This window comes from Cyprinodon tularosa, unplaced genomic scaffold, assembly GCF_016077235.1.
Source record: "Cyprinodon tularosa strain WSP-4 unplaced genomic scaffold, ASM1607723v1 ctg113, whole genome shotgun sequence".
Lineage (NCBI taxonomy): Eukaryota > Metazoa > Chordata > Actinopteri > Cyprinodontiformes > Cyprinodontidae > Cyprinodon > Cyprinodon tularosa.
In genome coordinates, this window is record NW_024037926.1 from 1,138,820 (window position 1) to 1,161,143 (window position 22,324).

The window sequence follows — 22,324 nt, forward strand, 5'->3', positions numbered from 1 at the left end:
CCCGGGGGTGGAGTGGGGGGGATCTTCAGGGAGAGGAGGGTCTGCACCGCTCTCACCTTTGCAGCAGATAATCCGGGGCTGAGTATCCAGCGCAGTGTGGCTTCTACCTTAATCTGTTTTTAATGACACTGTGTGGAGGATCCCAGGAGCTTCTGCGATGCATCCTACAGTAGGTGCGCGTTTCCCTGCAGAGGGGCTGCACGTTTCAACATCATCTCCTTCCTTTTAGAACTTTTGCGAGTTTTTCCACAAAACACCCTACTTGTTTATTAAAATAAAGCTGCAAATCTGACCACATTTAGTTCAAATATCAAATCAATCCCCAAAGCGTTTTCTCCCATGTCACTCCCCCCTTGAGCGTAAAATTCTGCTATTTATCCACAAACAATCGCTCCACGTTAATAGGTTCCCACCAGCGCTTTGAAATCCCCCATTACCACATTCTTTGTGCAATAATTGTCAATCATCCACATTAAATTGATAGGCTTTAAATGGACAACAATAATAGCTCAAATCGTCTTACAATGGAGCAGCTAAGCGGGATGATTTGCTATTGCTGACATGCCCGAGGCTTTACCAGCTCCGCATAATGCCACAGGTTAATGCATAAATAAGCAAATCAAATCCATGCGTTACTCCGATTCAACTCATTTAATTCCTCTTTAATAAAGAAGCCGCCCCCACCCCCTTCCATCCATTTACCTCGGATTTGTGCGATGAATGCCATAAATGTAAATCAATCTAGATGAGAAAGAATCCCATTGAAAGAGCGGAGAAATTTCATCTGGGAAAAGAGGGGACAAACGAAGGAGGGGCCCGCTCATAAAAAGCAGCTGTTTCACAGTAATCTGTTTTCTTGCCCTGTCACTCACCTTGCCTTTTCACTATCTCTGCTGCTCCCTTAAAGAAGAAAAAAAAGAAGTCCCCTCCATTGTGTTTACTTGCCATATCTTCTTTCCCATTACTTTACGCACAGTTCATATTCCTGAGACACGCAGAGAACAGAAAGAAAACAGAACTCAAACTTGCGCGTTTTTTTCCTTTTCCCCCCCTGGACAATCCCCTTGTAGTTGTTGGAGTGAAAAGAGGAGTGCATGGATGTCAAATTGCCCTCAAAACACCATGAAAGATTGATTTGCAGCACTTTTCAGGGCCCTGACATTACTTGGAGGGGAGCTGAATGGGAAACCTGTGAGCCGGGGATGGAATAAAGATGTCCTCTCTGCTGGAAAAAAGAAGGAAAACTGCCCATTTAGCCCCCCAGTCCATCAAGCTGGAGAAAGAGGCAGGAGAGCAAAAGAAAAAAAAAAACTGAGGGCCAAGCAAAAAGAAAGGGCCCCATATATGTATAAATATATACACCTAAGAAGTCGCCACAATAAAGAACAGCCATGAATATTAAACCGCTTACCTCAACAAGGGCTTGAAAAAGTGCGCCACGTCAAAGCACCCCCCCTCCCTCCCTCCTTCTGTCTCTTCTTTCTATTTTTTCTTCCTCTCCATGCGAACAATGCATGCTGGGTGAAATAAAGGCTTGTTTCCATTCTTGTTATTCCCGCGCCATCTCCTCACAAAAAATTAATATCAGCGACGCATGAATACGAAATGCATGAGAAGAAAATGGACAAGCATCTCCCAGACTCGCTGACCCACTTCTAATAATAATAAAAAAATATTAATAAAAATGCTTATTTGCTGCATGACAACGCGTTTTCTGCTGGCATCCAAGAAATATATGCATTTTCGGGGAAAAAAGCATATTTTATCATTACATCTCTGAATAACTTATGTTTTTTTTTTATCTTTAGCATGTTTGAACTTGAAATAGCCCACTTTGTGACCAAAAATGTGCATTTTTAAACTTTTTGTGCATTTATTTTGCACCTAAAAACAAAGTAATGCAATGAATAAAGTTTTGTAGCCTCTATTGAATCATTCACAGAAAAAAATAATTTATGAAAGAGGACAATAAGCTCAAATATTACTAGACACTACATTTAAAGTTTATTTAAGCCGGTCTACATTAGGGAAAAGGGGCACATATTAATACTTTCTCCGTTTAGATTATAAAACTAAGGAAAAAAAGAGTTTTTTCTTTTTTTAATCTTAATTATAGCAAAGCATTTAAATATGAAAAGGGCATTAACCATGAAAAAAAATTCTCACTTAAACTGATGCAATATATCAATTTCTAGAAAGCTATTGTGTTTTTATCATAATGAAAAATAAAATATTTTTTTTTATCAAGAAAATAAAAATCTGTAATTTCCCTCAGTTCCCTGTAATAACGCGTTAGTGTGGAGCATCCTGTTGGTGCGCCTGGCTGCAGTGAGCAGGTCCACACTGTGAGGGGTGTGTCATTAATAACTAATTAGACCCGGGTCGCACCAGCCACTTATATAAAGAGACCCCTCACAGCCAGGCAGGGACAGTTTCTTTACGCGCAGTGTGGAGCTAAGGAGGACGGACTCTCAGTCTTTGCGCCCACAGCTGCGTCCAGCCCCGTTCATTCCCCGCATCTCTCTCTCATGCACCATGGGCTCTGTGCTGCCCGCCGACGCTCTGGCTATGAAGCCCGGATTTAAGTGCTCCGGGCGCTCGCTGTCTGATGTGATCACCTCGGACATCCTGCACAGCTTCCTGTACGGCAGGTGGAGAAATGTTCTGGGCGAACACCTAGCGGAGGAGCGGCAGAGCAGCAGCAGCCCCAAGACCGCCTTCACGGCTGAGGTTCTGGCCCAGTCCTTTCCTGGAGGTGAGGCTGAACTGCTGGGGGTCACATTGGGAACTTTCGATGCCTTATTTTACTACACCTTTAAACCAAAAGATTTATGATTTAAAAAAAAAGGGGGGGACTGTGTGCGTAAAAGTGCACATGACTTGAAATCAGCTGCAGCAAGTATGTTTATGCATTTATTCCTACACAATCCCTGCATATGTTTAAAATGCTAGAAGAACTTTCACTGACCTTAATCAGCATTTCATCCCCGCTTGCACTTTTCCCTCTCTTTCTGCCGCTTTTATTTCGATCCATTAACCGCATTAACCCTTGCAGAGACCCCGCCGTTTGGAGGCGCGTAACTGGCGCAGAGCATTAAATTCATTTGGTTAACTTTGTGCTTGACCTGGGAAAGTTTCCCACTTAAACCTCACGAAGAGAGAAAGGTTTCCTTTCTTTGACTTTTTTTTTTTAATCAATGCATTCATCAATCTCCGGACAGTCTCTTTTCCTCCCTTGGCAGCTATTAGAGACTCAGGAGGCTCTTTTTTTCTTTCTCTTCCTTTTAAAAGATTTGCTGTTCCTCACATAATGCGCCGTGAAGGCTAAATCTAATGCTATTCATTGCATGTCAACCATCTAATCGCCTTTCCATTTTTTTGTTGCAGAAATTCCTGAGTCCTTTTAAACAAGCCTCAGTCTCATTCAGCGCAAATTTATTGCGACAAAGTCCTTAAAAGGATAATGAATTTGGAATTAGTCGTTCCTTTTCCAGTAAACTTTAATGAATATCACATCTAAAGCGTGGCGAATTGTTGGACCCTAAGCAATAGAGGACCGTTTAACCCCTACTCACTTTTTTCAATGTGAAACTTAGAGGAAGAAAGAAAAACTTTGGATTTGACATTAAAGAATCAGGGTTTTTTTTTTCTCTTCTCCATCGCTATAAAAGGACTGAGGGGTGCTTTGCACAAAAAAAGAAAAAAAAATCAATTCATCCAGATAATCGAATTGAACGCAAGATAAGGTGTGGTTATAATTATAAGTGACTGAAATAAGATCTACTTCTTTTGCAGCTTTTAAAGGATTTTCTTTTTTTTTTTTTTGTTTTTTATAGATATTTTACACTTATTTGTGCTTAAATTTTTCAGAGGTGCAGAAGCTCTCCAGCCTGGTGCTGCCCAGTGAGGTGATCATTGCCCAGAGCTCCATCCCCGGAGAAGGCCTGGGGATCTTTTCTAAAACCTGGATCAAAGCAGGAACAGAGATGGGTCCCTTTACTGGGAGGCTCCTGTCTCCTGAACACGTGGACCTGTTCAAAAACAACAACCTGATGTGGGAGGTGAGCGCACACTTTGAGGCAGGGGCGCTGCAAGACAGAAAAACAAATTCCAAATTTCTATTTATTTCAATAGGACTAGTGTGCGTGCTAAATATAATTGGCCTTTCAGTTAAATATTCTTTGCACAATTTAATCAATGCACTCAATAGCTCTAATTAAGCACATATTTAACTTAAATACACAAACCATTGAAAAACAACTAAAATAATATATCTGTTTTTGCACTCTTTATCTCAAGTTAAATAAACTCTATTTTGATCATAATTGTGTAGTTAATTTTGAAATATTACCGCACATAATTTGTATCATGGAGTACAGGCATCACCACTTGCAAAGTCTTCACAAGCATGGAGATGCAAAAATAATAATAATAAATATATATATATATATATATATATATATATATATATATATATATATATATATATATTTTTTTTTTTTTTTTTCTTTAAATCTTCTGTTGGTAACATCCTGCTTATTGCTTTCGTTCAGGTTTTCAATGAGGATGGCACAGTGCGGTACTTCATTGATGCCAGCCAGGAGGACCACCGCAGCTGGATGACATACATAAAGTGCGCTCGAAACGAGCAGGAGCAGAACCTGGAGGTGGTGCAGATCGGCAGCAGCATCTTCTACAAAGCAGTGGAGGTGAGCCTCTGCCCTTTAGGCATGACCTGTTTGCATTTCAGAAGACTCCTTAAAACAGATGGCATGAATTTGAAAATTCAAAACACGTTTGATGGTTTACAACAGTTCCAAACCATAGAGAGGGGAGACCCCACTCCACTTAGGGCCAATCAGTGCCAATAATATACCTTTGAAATTGTGCAGAATCAATTAGATTTAGACCATTTCAATTTCTTTCTTTTTTTTTTTTTCTGTGGGGCAGCTATACAAAGAATCTCTGAGACCTTTCTGTGGTTTAATTTCAGATGGAGTTTTGGTCATAACTAAATAGGCCTAACTTTTCACCTGTGAGAAAGTAAACTTGATATTATTTTTTAATCCCCACTCAGACCATCCCACCCGACCAGGAGCTCCTTGTCTGGTACGGAAACACGCACAACACATTCCTGGGAATACCCGGAGTTCCTGGAACGGACGAAGAACATCAGAAGAAAAGCAGAAATGGTGAGTTTCCCCCCGCAGTAAGGACTCTTTCACAAACACATTTAAATTCATAACCCATCATCCTTTAATTTTTCTCCCCCTAGATGACGCCCATTCCAGTGAGGGTCCCTCTTCGTGTTCTCCTCCTTCCTCCTCCACCACTTCCACTGGCCGGATGCGCTGCGTCATCTGCCACCGAGGCTTCAACTCCCGAAGCAATCTGCGCTCCCACATGCGCATCCACACGCTCGACAAGCCCTTCGTGTGTCGTTTCTGCAACCGTCGCTTCAGCCAGTCGTCCACGCTGCGTAACCACGTCCGCCTGCACACCGGGGAGCGACCCTACAAGTGCCACGTGTGTCAGAGCGCGTATTCCCAGCTGGCGGGCCTGAGGGCGCACCAGAAAAGCGCACGGCACAAACCTGTGGCGCACGCTTCCGACGCGCCCCCGCAGGTGTCCCCTCCTCCTGCACCCCAGATGGCTACCATTCAGCATCAGATGCCCCTGGTGCACCACATCCCCACCATGGTGCTATGATACCAAACAGCAGGTGATGCTGTGGCATCGGACACCGACGCACTTTAGACTTAGAGCTGTGGTGGAAGAGGGGCGGTTTAGTTTCTATGAAGAGCAGAGTGGATTTGTTTGTGAAACATCTGATTTGTAGGGGTTTCCTTATTTGTAATGTCTGCGCATTTCACCATCATGATGTTATGGGGACTTAAATCTAAGGAACAAATTCTGTCCAGGATGATTTCTATGTCTAGAGTCACAGGAAAAGAACAAATGTGTTGAATTTGAAAAACCGGGTGGCCAGAAATATGCTCTTAAACTTTCAGCAGCTCAGGATAAATTTCTGACATTTTTTTTTAAACCAGCAGATGTAAAATCCAGAATGTCCAAGCTGTACTCTCACTGTAAAAAAAAAAGAGGTCACTTTAAACTTGTAAAGAATGAAGATGTGTTATTGTATAATTGTATCATGTGAATGTAAATACCTTTGTGCATTCTTCTATTCTAAATAAAGGATATTATGTTGTTAACCTTCACATCACTGTATGAATTTGATGGTTTCTGTATTGAATATAAAACCAACAAAAGAGAAAGGCTTTGGGACTTGGTACATAAAAAAAGAAAACAAATCCATACAACAGACTATTTTGGAAATATTTAACAGATTTTTGGTGACGGCAAACCAGTTGAATTTCCAATCGCTTACAAGTTTTATACAGCATATACTCTAAAAATCAACCTAAGCACAATTTTATTAGATTTAAGTGTATGGCTTCATGGGAAACAATACCAAACCAGACATCCAGCTCTAACCTCTTTTTCAGACACAACAAAAAAGAAAAGCTCTTCCTTGATGGTGTTTTTTTTTTTTTTTTTTTTTTGCAATAAAGTAACGATTACTCTTTATAAAATAGCCTATAGGAAAAAGTATTCATAAACTTATTACTGTTTAGTCCCATTTTTTACATCGGTAGTAGCGAACAAACAAAAAAGTAAATAAAAGTAATTCAGGAGGGAATAAAAATATAAATCCTGTGTAGGCCTATATACTAGGACAGCTTAAGAGCTGATTGCTCTGTAACTGTGTTCTTTAAAATGATACAAGAAATAAAACAATGCTGACAGGGATTAAAAAAAATTAATCCTTTCTACAAACCACTTAGGTCTATTTTATTTATTTTTTGCTTTTCAGCTGAAAATCTCTTAAACTTCTTCCATCTTGTCCTCATCTGAATACCGGTATAAAGAGAGCAAAAGCTGCACTTTTTTGTTGATTTTATTTATCTCTTTCAAACTATAGTTTCTTTGCAGATGAAGAACATTCTACTGTGGATTTAAAACTTTCTGTCACTGATTTTAAACAAAGTTTGGGAAGTCTGGAATCAATCAACTCCACTTTTAGCCCTCCGAAATTCCATGGGCTGAACCGAATCCTGATTATGATATACAGACAAGTGAAATCCACGTCAATAAATAAATACATAGTTTTAAGAAGATGCTTTACTCTTTTCCTGCTTCTTCCACTAAGAAACTGCTCATGCAGGCTTTAAAAAATGTGACAATAAATTGATCCAGATAATTTTTTATTAGTTTTTTTTGGTCAGCACTTTTGGGCTTATAAAGTGACATTTTTATCTTAGATTTAAAGGATGCTACTGTACACTTGTCAGCTGTCAGACATTGTCTGGCTTCCTGAAAAAGGAGTTTTCAGACAAGTCGTCATTGTAACAAGTAGGCCTCCAGCACCACCTACAGTTTAGGGAAAGCAGATGTCTAAACATGGCGGTCTAACAGCAGTAGATGCTGTAGGTTCCATTATGAAGGGGAGGGTTTTCCATCACAGTTGACCGTCCACACTTTCTGCCCTGCACAGAGAGAAACCATCAGCTAATTTGTAAAACTCAAAAGGTACTTTTAAATCTGAAATGGTTTACTGGTGGAAGAGCACCTTTACACTGGCAGTCTGAAACCAGCCCATCCTTCCCGGTGCAGCAACAACAGGAGGCTACCCAGTTGATAACATGTCGCACTCCTGAGGGAAGACAGGCGCCATACTATGATATAACCTTGGTTATGGTAACATGACCCCATCCCTATCAGGTTTAACACATACTTTTTAAGAATCTTTTTAACTTTTTCTTTGCATGATTCTACATCAAATATAATCTTTAACTTCCTTATAAAAAGCTACTTACCATTTAAAAAAGGTTTTGATCATAGAAGGATTAGGTTAAAAAGAAATAAACTAACCAGAGATGATCAGTCACAGCATAGTTCCACGCTTTAATGCTTCCTCCTGCGTTTATCTCGAAGTTCAGCTTTCTGTATCTGCTTGGCATCTATTAGGGCTCTGAAACAGGATGAAAATGACACAGCAGTTTATCAGCCACAGGAGTTTGTGTAGTCCCCAGACTGCTAATCAAAGAGTCAGTAAACAGAGCTGACACATACCCACAGAGGGAGTATAATGTTACTGTGCTGTTCTCTCTGTTTCTACCTGCATGTCTCTGTGGAGCTAAGCCAGCATTAGATACAGCTGATTAAAGAGTGACAATTCTTTTGGAGAGGTCAGGAAAAGTGAGACAATCAGCTACAACCATGTAAACAAACACGTTTCTTCTTATTATTATTGATATTACTGTTACTACCTCCAATACATTTTCACAGGTTTATGCACAAGTTATTTAAGCATTTAGCATAATAGCAACAGCACAAATCTGCTACATTACAATTATAGTGTCTAAGAACATTAAGGTCAGGGATCTGCAATCTGTTGGTTTAAAGTTGTGACTTCAAGGATAGTGATTGCTGTTCCATCCATCCATCCATCCATCCATCCATCCATCCATCCATCCATCCATCCATCCATCCATCCATCCATCCATCCATCCATCCATCCATCCATCCATCCATCCATCCATCCATCCATTTGTCCTCCTGTTTCATCTTGCATAATACTAGCATTTTACTGCATCATACCAACCTTCAAACAATTTGACATGAATTCTGCATTCTAACTAGAGACTGACATTTTTTCGGGAATCCCACGGGTCACGGGATTCCCGTGGGATTCCCGTGGGATGGGAGTCAGTATTAGTAACGATCACGGGATTGGGACGGTACAGGATTAAACATTAACGGGAGCAGACAGGAGCGGGAGCAAACCAATAGTAACTTCCGCTCTGAGTTTTTCACCCGCGCTCAAAAACAACAAGAATGGGAGTGGTGCAGGAGCGGGAGTCATTCTGAATGGGAGCGGGATGGGAGTGGGAGTAATTTCACCAGGAGTGGGACGGGACAGGATTTAGATTTCTACTCTGGCCCGGGATTGGGACGGGACACCATTTTTTTCTGTGGGAGTGGGACAGGACAGGAGTGAAAATCCACTCCCGTGTCAGTCTCCAATTCTAACATAAAACCTGGAATAATTGTTTGGTTGTTTCTCTGTGACTTTAGGTCTGGGGTATGCAGACTGATAACAGCATGTCTCAAATTTAAAAACACAACAGGTCAAAGACAAAATTTGAACTGTCGTGATGTGACACTTTGATTGTGGAAAGCTTTTCAATGTTGAATTTAAACTCTTCAGCCAAGAATAGTGCTTCGAAAACTCTTCTGCAAAGATTGCCAAGGTGGCAGAACTATTTGTTAAGGCATTTCAATGATTGCGGCATTTAAGTTGGCAGCTCAAGTAGCTTTGCTAGTGTTCAAGTGTCAGACATTTATGCTCTGTATATATAGCTTTGCATATATGGTTTATATTTAAGCAATTGGACAGACTAACTGCTCTTAATGCCCACACCTTTTCTATACTTGACTTGTGCTGCTTAAGATGGCTGCATGTTGGAGTGGCTCTGCTAGCTTGACTTTGATTTTCTATTTTAGGGGATGTTTAGTTACTCTGTTTGTGGATCAGTTTAATTGCCCCATGCTTTTCTGCCACTAGTGTTTGTTCTTTATAACTGGAAAGATTTTTTCCCAGTTTTTTATTTGATTTGGACATTTTTTATTAAGCATAACCATAGCAACCATAAGATTTTTCTTTTTTTTTTACTTCCAAGACCTCTAGTTACTTGAACTACTTTAGCAAATGCACACTGAGTTGAAAAGGAGGCACTGAGGTTGCAGAGCAGGAGCAAGGACAAGAGAAAGAAGCAGGACATTTAAGCCATATCTTCCATCACTCATTATGAGCAACGCGATATCTTTAGGAAACCACTTAAAACAACTCCAAGCACTAGCAAATACCCAGTCAGGATATCAGCAAGGCTGTATTAATTATTTTAGTGAAACATGACAAAAGGATCATGATTAGGAAAGCCCGGCGTTTACACCTTGAAGCTTTCTCTCTCCCGTTCTTTTCCTGGGAAGAGATCACTTGGGACAAACTAAAAAAACGCTTCATAATGTATATATATTAACAATAATATGCCGGACTCCAGTGTCTCTCTGCCACGCGTTATGATCATACAAGCAGAGAGCAATTTAATGAAGCCTGGAAAACTCAAGAGAGATGCGTTGGCAACAGCACTATGGAGATCATGCTCTTGTATGTCTCCAGTGCATTTAACACGATTCAGCCTGACTTACTTTGCGAGAAACTGAAGGCAAAACAGAACATCTTGGAGGGGCAACTGTGAAGAGCCAGAGCAGAATATACTTCTTAAGGAAGCTTGGGTCCTTCAGTGTTTGCAGCAGATGTTTGCAGTTCTTCTACAGGTCTGTGGTGGAGGATGTGATCTCTCCTATCATTATCTGCTGGGGTAACAGCATCAGAGCAGATGACTTAAAGAATCTTAAGCTAATGAGGAAGGCAGACTCTGTTCTATGAACTCCTCCAGGATTTCACAAAGAAGAATTCTTCATAAAGTGAAGAACATTAAGAACAGTCCAAAGTGAAACATCAACAGTGTCCTCAGTCAAAGGCTTCTGTAGATCTGTAGCAAGAAAGACTCATAGAGAAAATCCTTCCTGCCAACAGCTGTATACATCTAAATCAATTTGTTTTAAAAAAGGTGATGCAGTACTACAACATTACATTTCACTTGTGATTAATAAAATATTTTTGAAGTTACTGAGATTCTGATGGAGCACAGCAAGAAAAAAATGTGCAAGGGTAAATAAAGATCAGAAAATTATTTGAGTAATTGTAACTATAGTATCTCGGATATATATTTCCATGATATTGTGCTATCCTATATATAGCTAAGTTATAAATGAGATGTTTTGCCTGGGCTGGGTTTAAATTAGGATTTAGTGCACTAATTATTGTTAAACCCATGCACAGTGTTACTTATGCAGTCATTTTTTAATGTCTCGTTCATTTACCTTTAACAACCATATCTATTTAATCTGAACATATAAACTTTCACAACAGCAGGCACATAATCCCAATGTGTACCTTATCTATCAAAGCAGATGGATGCCAACATAAATAAAAATCTTTAAGCTTACACAATATATTAAAGTCCAATTTATACATTCATTTTTGTGGTGCATTTTCTTTTGTGTGTGTGTGCTTTTTTCAAGCCATTGAAAGCAATTTCCTTACTTTTACTGTCCTCATGAATTTAATTAAAATGTTAAGGAGCTATTTCATTCAATAAAGGGCTAAGATGATTTGAATCATTTTTGTCTGTATAAAATAAATTAGTCCCACTATTCGTAAACTGCTTTTTGTATTCACTACATTTTTGGTGCTTGATCTGAGACATAAATGAAGATAGCAAGTCTATTGAGTGGATTTTGGTGTATCGATAATTCTGCACATAATTAATCGAGTCTCACAGCTGCTAGGAGATATGGGAGATTGTTGTCATTTTTTTTAGGCTAGCACTTAGCGCTAGCGACCTCTTTAATTTCTTCTTCTTCTTCTTCTTATGAGATTTTATGGCGGTTGGCAGACATGTGAATTGTGCATTACCGCCACCAACTGATATGGAGTAAAGCAAGAAAACAGGAAACGATTCACCCCCCCCCCCCCCCAAAAAAAAAAAAAAAAAAAAAAACCTGTGTAACTTAAACCAACATAATACTAAATCACATTTGCCCATATAATTTTAATTTACTCTAGGTCATCGTAATTCTGCCAGTTTCTGATGGTCCCATCGGTCCTCCCATCATGCTTCCAACCATCTCCCAGTTCAAATCTTTAATGTCCAGATATTTTTCTGTAGCCTTCACTATTATTTTGATTTTTTCAGTTTTTTTTGTTGTCTGTGCAGTACAATTAATCACTTCTACCATGAAAAGAACAAAATTTGTCTTTTTAACAATTAGTGAGTCTTCATCAATTTTTGGAGATTTCTCTAGAGGTTTGGAATTTGCTGTGTGTTGAACTGTAGGTTTGGGTTTTTCTGACTGAGATGGGATCCTTTTTGCAGCTTCAGCGTAGGTTATTCCGAGCTCAAATTTCATTTTTTTTAATTTCCTCAGACCTTTTGCTTGCTTCACAGCCGCGATAAGCAGCAGTATGTTCTCCACCACAATTACAGAATTTTATTTTAACTTCTTTTCCACATTTTCCGTACTCATGTTCTCCTGCACACCTTCCACACCTCTGTTTCCCTTTACAAACTGCTGCAATGTGACCGAATTTTTGGCATTTGAAACATCTCAATGGTGGAGGATTGTAGATTTTGACATTATAGCTTATGTAACCGATGAATACTTTGCTTGGTAATTGCTCTTCTTCGAATTTAATTAACACCGATAAACTGTCAGATCTTTCTCCGTTTCTTGTTGTTTTTAACCGTTTTACTTCTTTTACTTTTGCACCGCTTATGTTTTCCAGAATCTCTTTTTCAGAAATTTTTAGAGGAACTCCTCCAATGACTCCCCTGCTGATCTTTTTGTTCTCCATTAGGCTGCACTGAACTCTTATCCCGTCAATTTTGTTAATACGTATTGCTTTGCCTTGCTGGGCGCTGTCTCTGCAGTTAATTAGCAGGTCTCCACTGTACAGAATTCTGGCACCTCTTACTTCTCCGACAAGTTTATTGATGGTTTTTGTTAAGTGAACCGGATTCCAATTTGTAAAAGAGTCTGCCTGATTAACGACTTTGAATATGACTTTGAATTCATTTTGTTGTGCTGTGGAATGTATGGATTGATCATCACTGGATTGTTCTGAACTAGATTCCCCTTTAACTGATCTCTGTTTTTTCCGCTTTTTCTCATTTTTTGATGTTGCTATCTTCCGACCTCTTTAATTTTGTTTCTCCTCGACCCTTTCTCACCCAGCAGGTTGGTGACACTTAACGTTTATTAGTTTGTATGACATGAATCTGATACCTCCGTAAAATATTAGCACTAGTTTATGCGAGTAAAGCGTTGTTTTGAAGTTAATCTTGTCCGGTCAAACTATTTAAAAACAGACGTTAGCTAACAGCTAAATGTTGCACTAAGCTAGTTTAGCGCTAGCCTTGTCTGTTTATTTAGCTACTTTTTAGCTCTTTATTTAGAAAACATGCTTTCAATCCCAAATATTCATTTCAGTATCTAATGTGTCATTTGTTTGAGAGCAGGTTGTTTGATAAAAGGAAAAATATTAACGTGTAAAGGCTTGACAGCAACATCTCTGTTCGGTCATCTTGATTTCGAAAGAGGAAAGAAACATCACATTTCCTTACAGTTTATTGTAGTGACATTTCGTCTTAAAAAAACTGAACCTAGTTTAATATATGCCGTTTATTTTTAAATCTGGCCTAAAAGTAGTTATTTGTTGTTATTCAAATGCTTTGCATTTGGCTAAATACCTTTATATATATTTTATAAACACTTTTAACTACAGGGATATAGATTTTGCTTTAAGGCTGCAGATGGTGATTTAAAATTATCAATAATGTTATGTGGAAAAATATGAATAAGCAGATGATACATAATGAGAAAGCAAACATCAGGTTCCTTCCCAGTCATAAAAAAATAAAATAAAAGTTGACAATTAGGCTAACCTACAGCAGGTTTTAGGTGTGAAAGGTATGGATGAAATAATTTGCATATGAGCAGTTTTAATTAGATTATTCTACTTGTTGGAGTTTGGCTAAATGTGTTTAATGTTGGTGTTTTTATATGGTGTCATGTTGAACACTAACATCTGATAGTTTTTGGGTAAAAAAAAAACAGCTTACTAGTCCAAAACAGTGAAAACTCTTACATAATACACCTTTTGAAGCACCACTTTTATGGGTACATTTTTTTAAAAACGGATACTTTTGCTCAGTAAAAATGTCTTCATCCTCAGACTGAAGTTCTAAAATACAAAGAAACGGAAAACAATGTTAGGTGGCTTTGTAGCCCTTTGAGACATGTGAAACCGGCAGTTTTCCTTCATCTTATTTTTTTTTTAGATTCATTTAGATTTTTAATTTTTTGGGGTCTCTTTATCTTTTCATCCATTCTATTTCGATGATTTCTTTAGAAGAAAATCAATTTATTGTCTCACAATGGAGAAATTTGTTGGACAGATTGGACTTAGCTTGTCAAAGAATTTGATTCATTAGCTAAATCTTAACTAATGTTGCTTTTTCACATATTAGCTAAAGAGATGGGCTTTCCCCTCAATAATAAATCTTGATTTGAAAACAGCTTTTTAGTTTACTTTTGTTATTGTTCGCTCAAAAAAAATAGTTTACAGTTTCATGAGAGAAGCACAGTGGTGTCAAAAGTACACACATTTGTTACTTAAGTAGAAGTCTTGATACTGCAGTTTAAAAACACTCTGGTAAAAGTATTAACTTCACCTCTTTACTCAAGTAAAAGTGAAAAAGTATGTTCTCCAAAAACTACTTAAAGTATAAAAGTATAAAGTAGCCTTTAAAATAAACAGCCAGATGCCACTATATGAACTGAAAGCTCAATATTTTGACTATTTTGAAAAATTCTTTGAGATAGGGTCAAGGATGAGGGAGGTGTTATTGGTCTCCGTCTCCATCTCCCTATACGCTCTCGCCTGTGTCCGACCTTTCACACATTTCGACATCTTTTTCTGAATCCGACATTGTAGCATGGCATAGAATCCAATTACACTAGTTTTTACTAGATGTGGATGGCGCCAATGATCTGCATTGGGTGGCGCACATGATGTGAAATAAATACTTTTAAACATAAAACCGAAGCCAAGAGTAACCGGTAACGTTTGTTTTAAAAATGTAAGGAATAGAAACTGCAGATACTTGTGTGAAAATGTAATGAGTAAGAGTCAGAAGTAGGAAGAAAAATAAGTAATGGAGTAAAGTATAGAAGTGTTCTTAATTACAGTCACAAAGTATTCGTACTTCGTTAATTGACACCGCTGGAGAAGCAGCACTTGAAGAAACCATTAGGGGGAAAACACTTTGTTCATTTGTTGTTGTTTCAGGATGTTAGAATGGATTGGAGTCCAGTTCTGCCGGACAGCTTGGTTTTGGAGATCTTCCTGCATCTGCCCCATTATGCTGTGCTGAAAGCCGGCCTGACCTGCAGGCAGTGGCAGGCGGTGTCCAGAGATGAGTTCCTGTGGAGGGAACTGTTCTACAGATACTACCGGATACTGCGCTCCGTTCCTCGACACCCTTGTAAACATATTAATCATGTTTTCCAAGGAGGGACTTAGTGCAAATTTTTTTCTTTGTTAATTTGAACTAATAATGCATTTTCCACCCTTGTGCAGCCGCTGTGTCGTGGTACAGGGAGTTCAAGCGTCTGTATGACTGCATCCCTTGTGTGGAAGTTCAGACACTGAGAGAGCATACCAACCAAGTTCTTCACCTGGCTTTTTCTCACAGGGGCCATCGCTTCTCCTCCTGTTCAAAAGACTGCACGGTTAAGGTACTAAAATTATACTCTCTGAAATAACTAATCATATATATACCATTGTAGACCTGACTTTGCTTGTCAACTTTTTGGATTAAATTATTATGGCTTTTCTATAATTTCTTTCTGTCTTTGTACTTTTTGTTGCTGAAATGTTGCAAAATGAGCAGAAAATCCTCAGAGGACCCTACCAGATGCAGTATTAATTTTAGTAATGTTAACTAAGCCTCGTTTTTGTGTTCTGTATAAGTGCTCAGATACTTTTATTTAATGCCTAAAATAAGAAATTTTCTCTCCCCCTTATTAAGTTTGCTGTTTCTAAACCTCTTTTTCAGCTGTGGGACACAGAACGGCAGGATGGAAACATCTCGTTGGTGCACAGCACCAGTATGCGCCAGTATCACTGGGCCTACACACAGTTCTCCCAGTTTAACCCTGATGACACCCTGCTGCTCGTCTCTGGCGTCTACCTGGTCCCACACCACTCGTCTTCTGGGGAAATTGCTGTCATTAGTCTGGGTAGGAAAACAAGAAACTCCCACATGACTTCCTGTCCATGTATTTTGTAAATTTATTTTGGTTTCATAATTAATTTGTCATTGAAGTTTTTACCTACACTAAACGAATCAATAAAGAAAATCGAAATATAAAACAGCTACATCAGACTTCAGATTGTCATCCTCTCTAAACTGACAGCCAAACTTCGCTTTCAAATCTGATTTTTAAGATTTTATGTGACGATGAAGTGCTGTAGTTTGCAAGTAGTATTCATGTGTCATCTCGTCATGTTTGCGTCGTTTAAGACTGATCAGGAGTATTGATCAAGTATTGCATATATGTTATGCAAAATAAAAAATTACACATGGGCTGGGTCCAAACGTCCGCCCCAGATCCTAAATCCCTCAATCACTATACAGAGCGGGGACTTTATATAGTATACTTTATAGTGAACTCAGTTAACTGACTGTTCGGACACATGATCACTATTTTTGCTCACCTGACTCCGCCTCCCCGCATGGTGCCTGCGGCATCTCCGTTATTTATCGCCGCTATCATTACCCAACAGCCACTGTCACAACAAATCCCTTAATGCTTTGCGAGGAGAGCTCTCCTTGCAAAGCATTCTGGGATATATCTGCTCTCCTAGTGACCGTGGATGATGACTTCTTTTCCAGGTGCATTGTGGGAAATTTAGAGTCAACTGCTTTTTCATCCACTAGGCATTCGGACACTCATCTAAAATGGCGTAATCACTATATAGTGCCCTATATAGTGTTTAGGGCGGACATTTGGAGACAGTCATGGTTTTATGAGGGGCTTCCATTTCTTTTTAATTCTTTCTACTCTGAGTTAATTAACAATTTTATTATCATTTATTAATATTTTTTAATCTCTCCAGTTATTACCATTATCAAATAGGCTATGAAAGAAGATCACTGAAACAAACCAAAATAAGTATTCTGCCTAATGAGGCAAAAATGATATATGTGGCAGAAAACATGCATTGCCCATTAGTGAAAAGGAACAGCCACTGTGGAGCATCATTTATTTGATAAAGCAAATTACCCTGGAGTCAGAGCTGCAGTGGAGTGGTTTAGATGGAAGCGTATGCATGGGTTATAATGGCCTTGTCAAAGTCAAAACTACAAAACTACTTGAGGAAGTTAAGTTTGAAATGGTTGTTTTGGATTTGTATTCAGTATTCAGAATGAATGAAACGAATGAAAGTCTGGATGAAAATTCCCACCTTCATTTTTAGGGGTTTGTTTTGTTAAACAAAAACGTAAGTCATATGAGATAGAATTTTTTAAAATTTTTTAACTTCTACCTCACTATTATGCTGTTTTGTTTTACTCCATCGCATCAAATTTTTAAAGAAACCATTAAGGTTTGAAGTTGTGACCTTTTTATGTTCAGAGTCTTAGTGTGTCTCCTTCATGGTTTGTTACAGATAATTACACTCTGTTGTCGAGAGTCAGGAACAAACCGTATGACGTGTTTGGATGTTGGCTTAATGAGACACACCTGATCTCAGGAAATCTGCACTGGATTGGAAACATGACGTCCTGCTCGGTGCTCTGGCTCAACAAAGCTTTTCAGGTGATTTAAATCTCCAGTTTGCCTAAATTAAAGATACCAAAAAAGATCCCAGCAGTTTTCTCTGTCATCCTCATTTAATATGTATTTTCTTTTCCTGTAGGATATAGAATCTGAGAATGTTAATGTAGTGAAGCGTCTCTTCAATATCCAGAATTTCAACGCTAGCACAATACGAACGGTGATGGTGGCGCACTGCCGTAGGCATGACAACCCAGACCTGCTGCTGGACTATGAGGCTCAGTCTCAGGCTGGGAGGCAGAGAGCTGAGCAGGGAAATCAGCATCACCCTCTGCTTTTTGATTTGAAGACGTCCGACAGTGAGGAAGAAGAGGAGGAGGAGGAGGTAGAGAACAAGGAGGAATGTGGGAAAGATGGAAGGAGTCAGAGCTTCTCGTCTGCAAGGACCCCCCAGCTAACAATATCTGGCCTGGACCACATCAATCATGTAAGATTTAGCTGAATTCTGGATTTTTGACAGAGAAAAAAAATCTGTTGTCTTTTTATATATTTTTTTTAATTCATTCCGATCCAGAGCCGTAAACACGTGGGGGCCAGGGAGCTGCAGATTGAGACTCAGGTTGCTAAGATGATGGGCAGAGCCTACACCAAGACCCCAGACGCCAGCCTCACCGACCCCTCCCAGTCTGAAGAGGGGGAGGATAAAACATACTTAATCTTCACCACTGGCAGCCTTACATACTCCCCTCACCAGATAGGTATATCTATGTAAAATATTCTATACTAGGATCAAAGCTTGTGACTGTGACACATAGAGATGTCCTCTATCTTATGTCATTGCTCGTTCCTTCTCAGGCATTAAGCGAATCAAACCCGACCAGATGACCACTTCCGGCGATGTGCTTGGAGAGGAGAGGAGCTCAGAGGAGTTTTTTGATTCACTGGACCACGTTATTGATATTCATGGCCACATCATCGGTATGGGCCTTTCTCCTGACCACAGGTAAGACCAATATGACACCCACTGGATTGGGATTGCAAATTTATTCTATAGTTTGGGGTTTTCTGGCGCATCCAGGGCTAAGCATAGCTGTAGTTTTCAGTGCTGGATAAGGAAGTAACATATTTATATTAATAGACTTCGTTCTTTTCCTCCCGTCTGTATATTATCCTCGTCTCCTTCCTTTTTCCTCCTTGTTTGTTTCTAGAACTTTTTGTTCCATTTAAAATTCAGTCTTCACTTCCTCCTTTTCCATCCATAACAGAAATGTTTTAAATTCTTGTTGAACAGCTGCTGCATAATTATCACCCAAATGTTTCAATATAATGACTCAAGCTGTTTTGCTGTTGTCGCTCAGGTATCTATACGTAAATAGCAGAGCCTGGCCGAAAGGATGCGTGATCTCAGATCCAATGTCCCCGCCTCCCATCGCCGAGGAGATAGACATGCATGTCATCGACCTTAAGAGTCTGAGGGAGGAGAGGAGGAGTCTCCGGGCTCATCGGGCCTTCACTCCTAACGACGAGTGCTTCTTCATCTTTCTTGATGTCAGCAGGGACTTTGTTGCCAGGTGGGGTGCAGATGGTTTATCTCTCAAATGGAGTTTTATTTCTATGCTGTGTTCAGTCACCCTGCTTAATTGTTTCATCCATAAGGTCCAAATGTTTAGTTGTGAGTTCAAATGAAAGATCAACACAAAACACAAATTTTGTCTGATTAAAACACTCTGAACGTTATGGGTTGGGCTCAGTTGTTTCAATGCAATTCACTGACTTTTTCTCCGCAGTGGGGCAGAGGACAAACATGGCTACATCTGGGACCGCCATTACAACATCTGCCTCGCCCGTTTGGCACACGATGACGTGGTGAACTCGGTGGCGTTCAGCCCAGCCGACCAGGAGCTGCTCCTCTCAGCCAGCGACGACTTCACCATCAAGGTGTGGCGTTCGCCTCGCATGGTCCGCCTGGCTCAGGCCTCCAGCCGACAGCTGAGGCCTCGCAGCCTTCTTCCGTCCTGGCTGTTACGCAACAAGAACTCTACGTTTACGGGCAGCGTGAACGGGAAACCCTAAGCGAGCGCTGGAGAAGGCCTTCAGACGAGAAGTAGAACAGGGTAAGGACAGCATGGCGAGTAAAACACTCCATGTGTTTACATCATGCGCTCATGTTTTTGCTTGAGTTCACTGTATTGTGACCTAAAGCAGTTTAGGACACCCAGGCCAATGCAGACACCAGGGGGCGATGTGGCACCAGCAAAGAGGACGTCAATCAAGGATCTACCGATTTTTCCCAGATAGAAACCTGAACATTTGAGGCAGAACTCTATCAGATGGATATCATCATGTCTTTTTTATTTTTATTTTCCATCTGTACGGTTGCACCTGAAGAAACCGGACTCTGGATTCCTGGACCTGAGTAGCAAGGATGATGAGATGGTACTTTTCTCATTATAGATGAAGATCTTAAACTGGTGTTCTGATTTAAAAATCTTTAAAAACACACACACACATCTTTGGAGATTTATGCCACAGTTTAAAAAAAAAACCCTACTGGGATAAAAAAAGAAAGAGACAGAGCATTTAGTATACTTTCTTTGCTTCAGTGATGTCACATCCCACCCCATTGTTTAATAAAAATATATATTGTAATAAACTTAGACTTACTAAACAGTTTAATATAAAAGTTGTGTTGAGGAAGTTGGTCCAGAGCATGACTGTAAACAAGGCGTGTTCTGTGTGCATAGCTAACTGTCTAGTGTGGACATGGTTATAGAAACACTCATTTTTTTTGTCAGCACACAGCTTCATCTTTAGGTTCTGGTCTTCGGATATTTGAGTGATTTCAGAGAGTTTTTCATAAAAAAAAAATGTATTTGTGTTGTTTTTCTTTGTTGTTACCCATGAAAGCTCAACCCCTCGTTTTGCAACAGAGTGGTGCTAACGCAATAAATGATTGTTAATCGTTTTAGTCGACTGCTAACTGTTTTATGACCCGACGCCCCAAAGTTTTCTGCCAATTTAAGTTTTTACTTGAACAAAGCACCCATCGAGGTGGATTATTAAAAAAATGTTTAACTACTTATTTATTAAACCATGTTCACGAATATTAATAGAAATGAATTGTTTTTAAAAAAAAAAGACAGATTTTATTCTAAAAGTCAACTTTTAACATGCCCGCCTGGTTATGTTTATTGAAACCTTGCAGGTGATCGGCCGATTGAGGCAGAATTACATTGAAACGAAAAGTTTGCACTATGCTTTGCTTTAAGCAAGCAATGACAACTGGAGGAAAACAGTTTAATGGACCTTCTTACAAAATTCTTACCAAATTGACCTGAGATCAGTGATTAAAATAAAAACAAATGAACACAAAAAAGGATATCACTTTTAATTTCCTCCATGGGACTGCTAGATTATGTATTCAGTGCCTCTGAAATAGTAAACAAGCAAATCTGCAGGCCTTATAGTTCACCCTGCTTCAGGTACTTTTAGCAGGTAGAAACTGACCTTTCCATGTGGGTTCTCTGAAGAAAGAGGATATGACTGATGGAAAAAAAAAAACCCATTGTTCTCAGTTGTTTTTTTTTTGCTCTTGAGCAGATCTGTTATTTTCGATGTTTTGTAATGTGCATGAGAAGTCAAAATGTCTCAAGCTCTCTTTACAATCTTTCTCAATGTTCCCTTTGCTTCCCTCCTCTCCGTCTTTACGCTTCATGTCAGATGTTGTTTTATTGTACCGTCTCAATAAAAAGCATGCCCCACAGAGCATTACATCTAAAGACCTGTCAAATTAATGTTTAAACTGTTGTGCAGCCCTTGATTAAAGGTTGTGGATTGAGAAGTTAAAGGAGTATTTATTTCCCTTTGACACCTTTGAACTACTAACGAATTTATCAAGTTATTTTTTTATCTTTGGTGTTTAGACCAAATGCATTAATTTAGAGATAGAAAACCGCCTGTGTTTAATATGCAGTGAAGTTTAAATACACACAGTGATGCATCTTTTGGACTATGTATAAAAGCTTCCAGGAAAGCATAGATGTTTTATATTTATAGTTGTACTCATTCTGAGGCAGATGAACTCTGAGTGGGGATAAAACTGACAGATGATTGTGAAAGCTTTTCTAACCCTTGACTCTTTTCACAAAAACTTTAAACTAAGGAAATGATTTGATGGACTGATAAAAAGGAGATCAGGGGTCCGGTTCACAAAGAGAGTTTCCTCAACCTCTCTTTCTGTCACCTTAGTAACATTCTCTCCACAGCTAACCTGGTCGGTTGCAGGTTTTCTTCAGTAAACTTAGTGTCCTCTGTCTCCGCTCACCTTACAGCCAATCACGTCATTTTATATCCTGATTTAGTCTGTTTTTTGTCATAGTTTTGTGCATAAAAATATATATCATTCATTATAGCTCCGTAACACACATTAAGTTTTAAAACAAACATTGCATGTCCTTTTGACAAGGATCTTATTAAAGAATGATCGGCGTTTTTTAACATAGAATTAGATGTTTATAGGGAGAGGATTCTACAACTCAATTGACAGGGCATGAGATTACTTGTTTTTGGTTTGTTTAATATGAGCAAGATGCTGATAATTTTATTTTTATTTAGTTATATTTACAGTACATGAAGAACTACTGAAAATATTATTAGATTACACATTTCAGATTATACTTTAGGATTAGAATTCACTCGATGATATAATGAGTCTACTGGCACAATCTGAGGGCATTCTATGGGGCTGATAGCCGCTTATAACGGCCATTTATAAGGATGATAACATCCG

General features: G+C 39.2%; 2 protein-coding genes and 1 long non-coding RNA gene across 3 annotated transcripts; 2 read left to right on the forward strand and 1 right to left on the reverse strand.

Moving 5' to 3' along the window:
* Positions 1-2,411: 2,411 nt before the first annotated feature.
* On the forward strand, positions 2,412-6,221 carry LOC119794695 (PR domain zinc finger protein 12-like). The gene is made up of 5 exons (XM_038302350.1): positions 2,412-2,755; positions 3,871-4,061; positions 4,554-4,709; positions 5,078-5,192; positions 5,276-6,221. Exons 1-5 carry the CDS (start codon positions 2,536-2,538, stop codon positions 5,707-5,709), a joined length of 1,116 nt encoding a protein of 371 aa, XP_038158278.1. The 5' UTR covers positions 2,412-2,535; the 3' UTR covers positions 5,710-6,221.
* A 1,030-nt stretch (positions 6,222-7,251) lies between these two features.
* Positions 7,252-8,104, reverse strand: LOC119794705. Its single transcript, XR_005282255.1, has 3 exons — positions 7,936-8,104; positions 7,634-7,717; positions 7,252-7,550 (listed from the first exon to the last, which is right to left on the reverse strand). It is a non-coding gene; the product is annotated as an uncharacterized LOC119794705 (long non-coding RNA).
* Positions 8,105-12,881: 4,777 nt separating this feature from the next.
* fbxw5 (F-box and WD repeat domain containing 5) lies at positions 12,882-21,382 on the forward strand. Its single transcript, XM_038302377.1, has 10 exons — positions 12,882-12,930; positions 15,044-15,239; positions 15,335-15,492; positions 15,813-15,996; positions 17,429-17,577; positions 17,678-18,022; positions 18,110-18,293; positions 18,391-18,538; positions 18,894-19,106; positions 19,323-21,382. The coding sequence occupies exons 2-10, from the start codon at positions 15,053-15,055 to the stop codon at positions 19,606-19,608; spliced, it is 1,854 nt and encodes a 617-aa protein (XP_038158305.1). The 5' UTR covers positions 12,882-12,930; positions 15,044-15,052; the 3' UTR covers positions 19,609-21,382.
* The last annotated feature ends 942 nt before the right edge of the window (positions 21,383-22,324 follow it).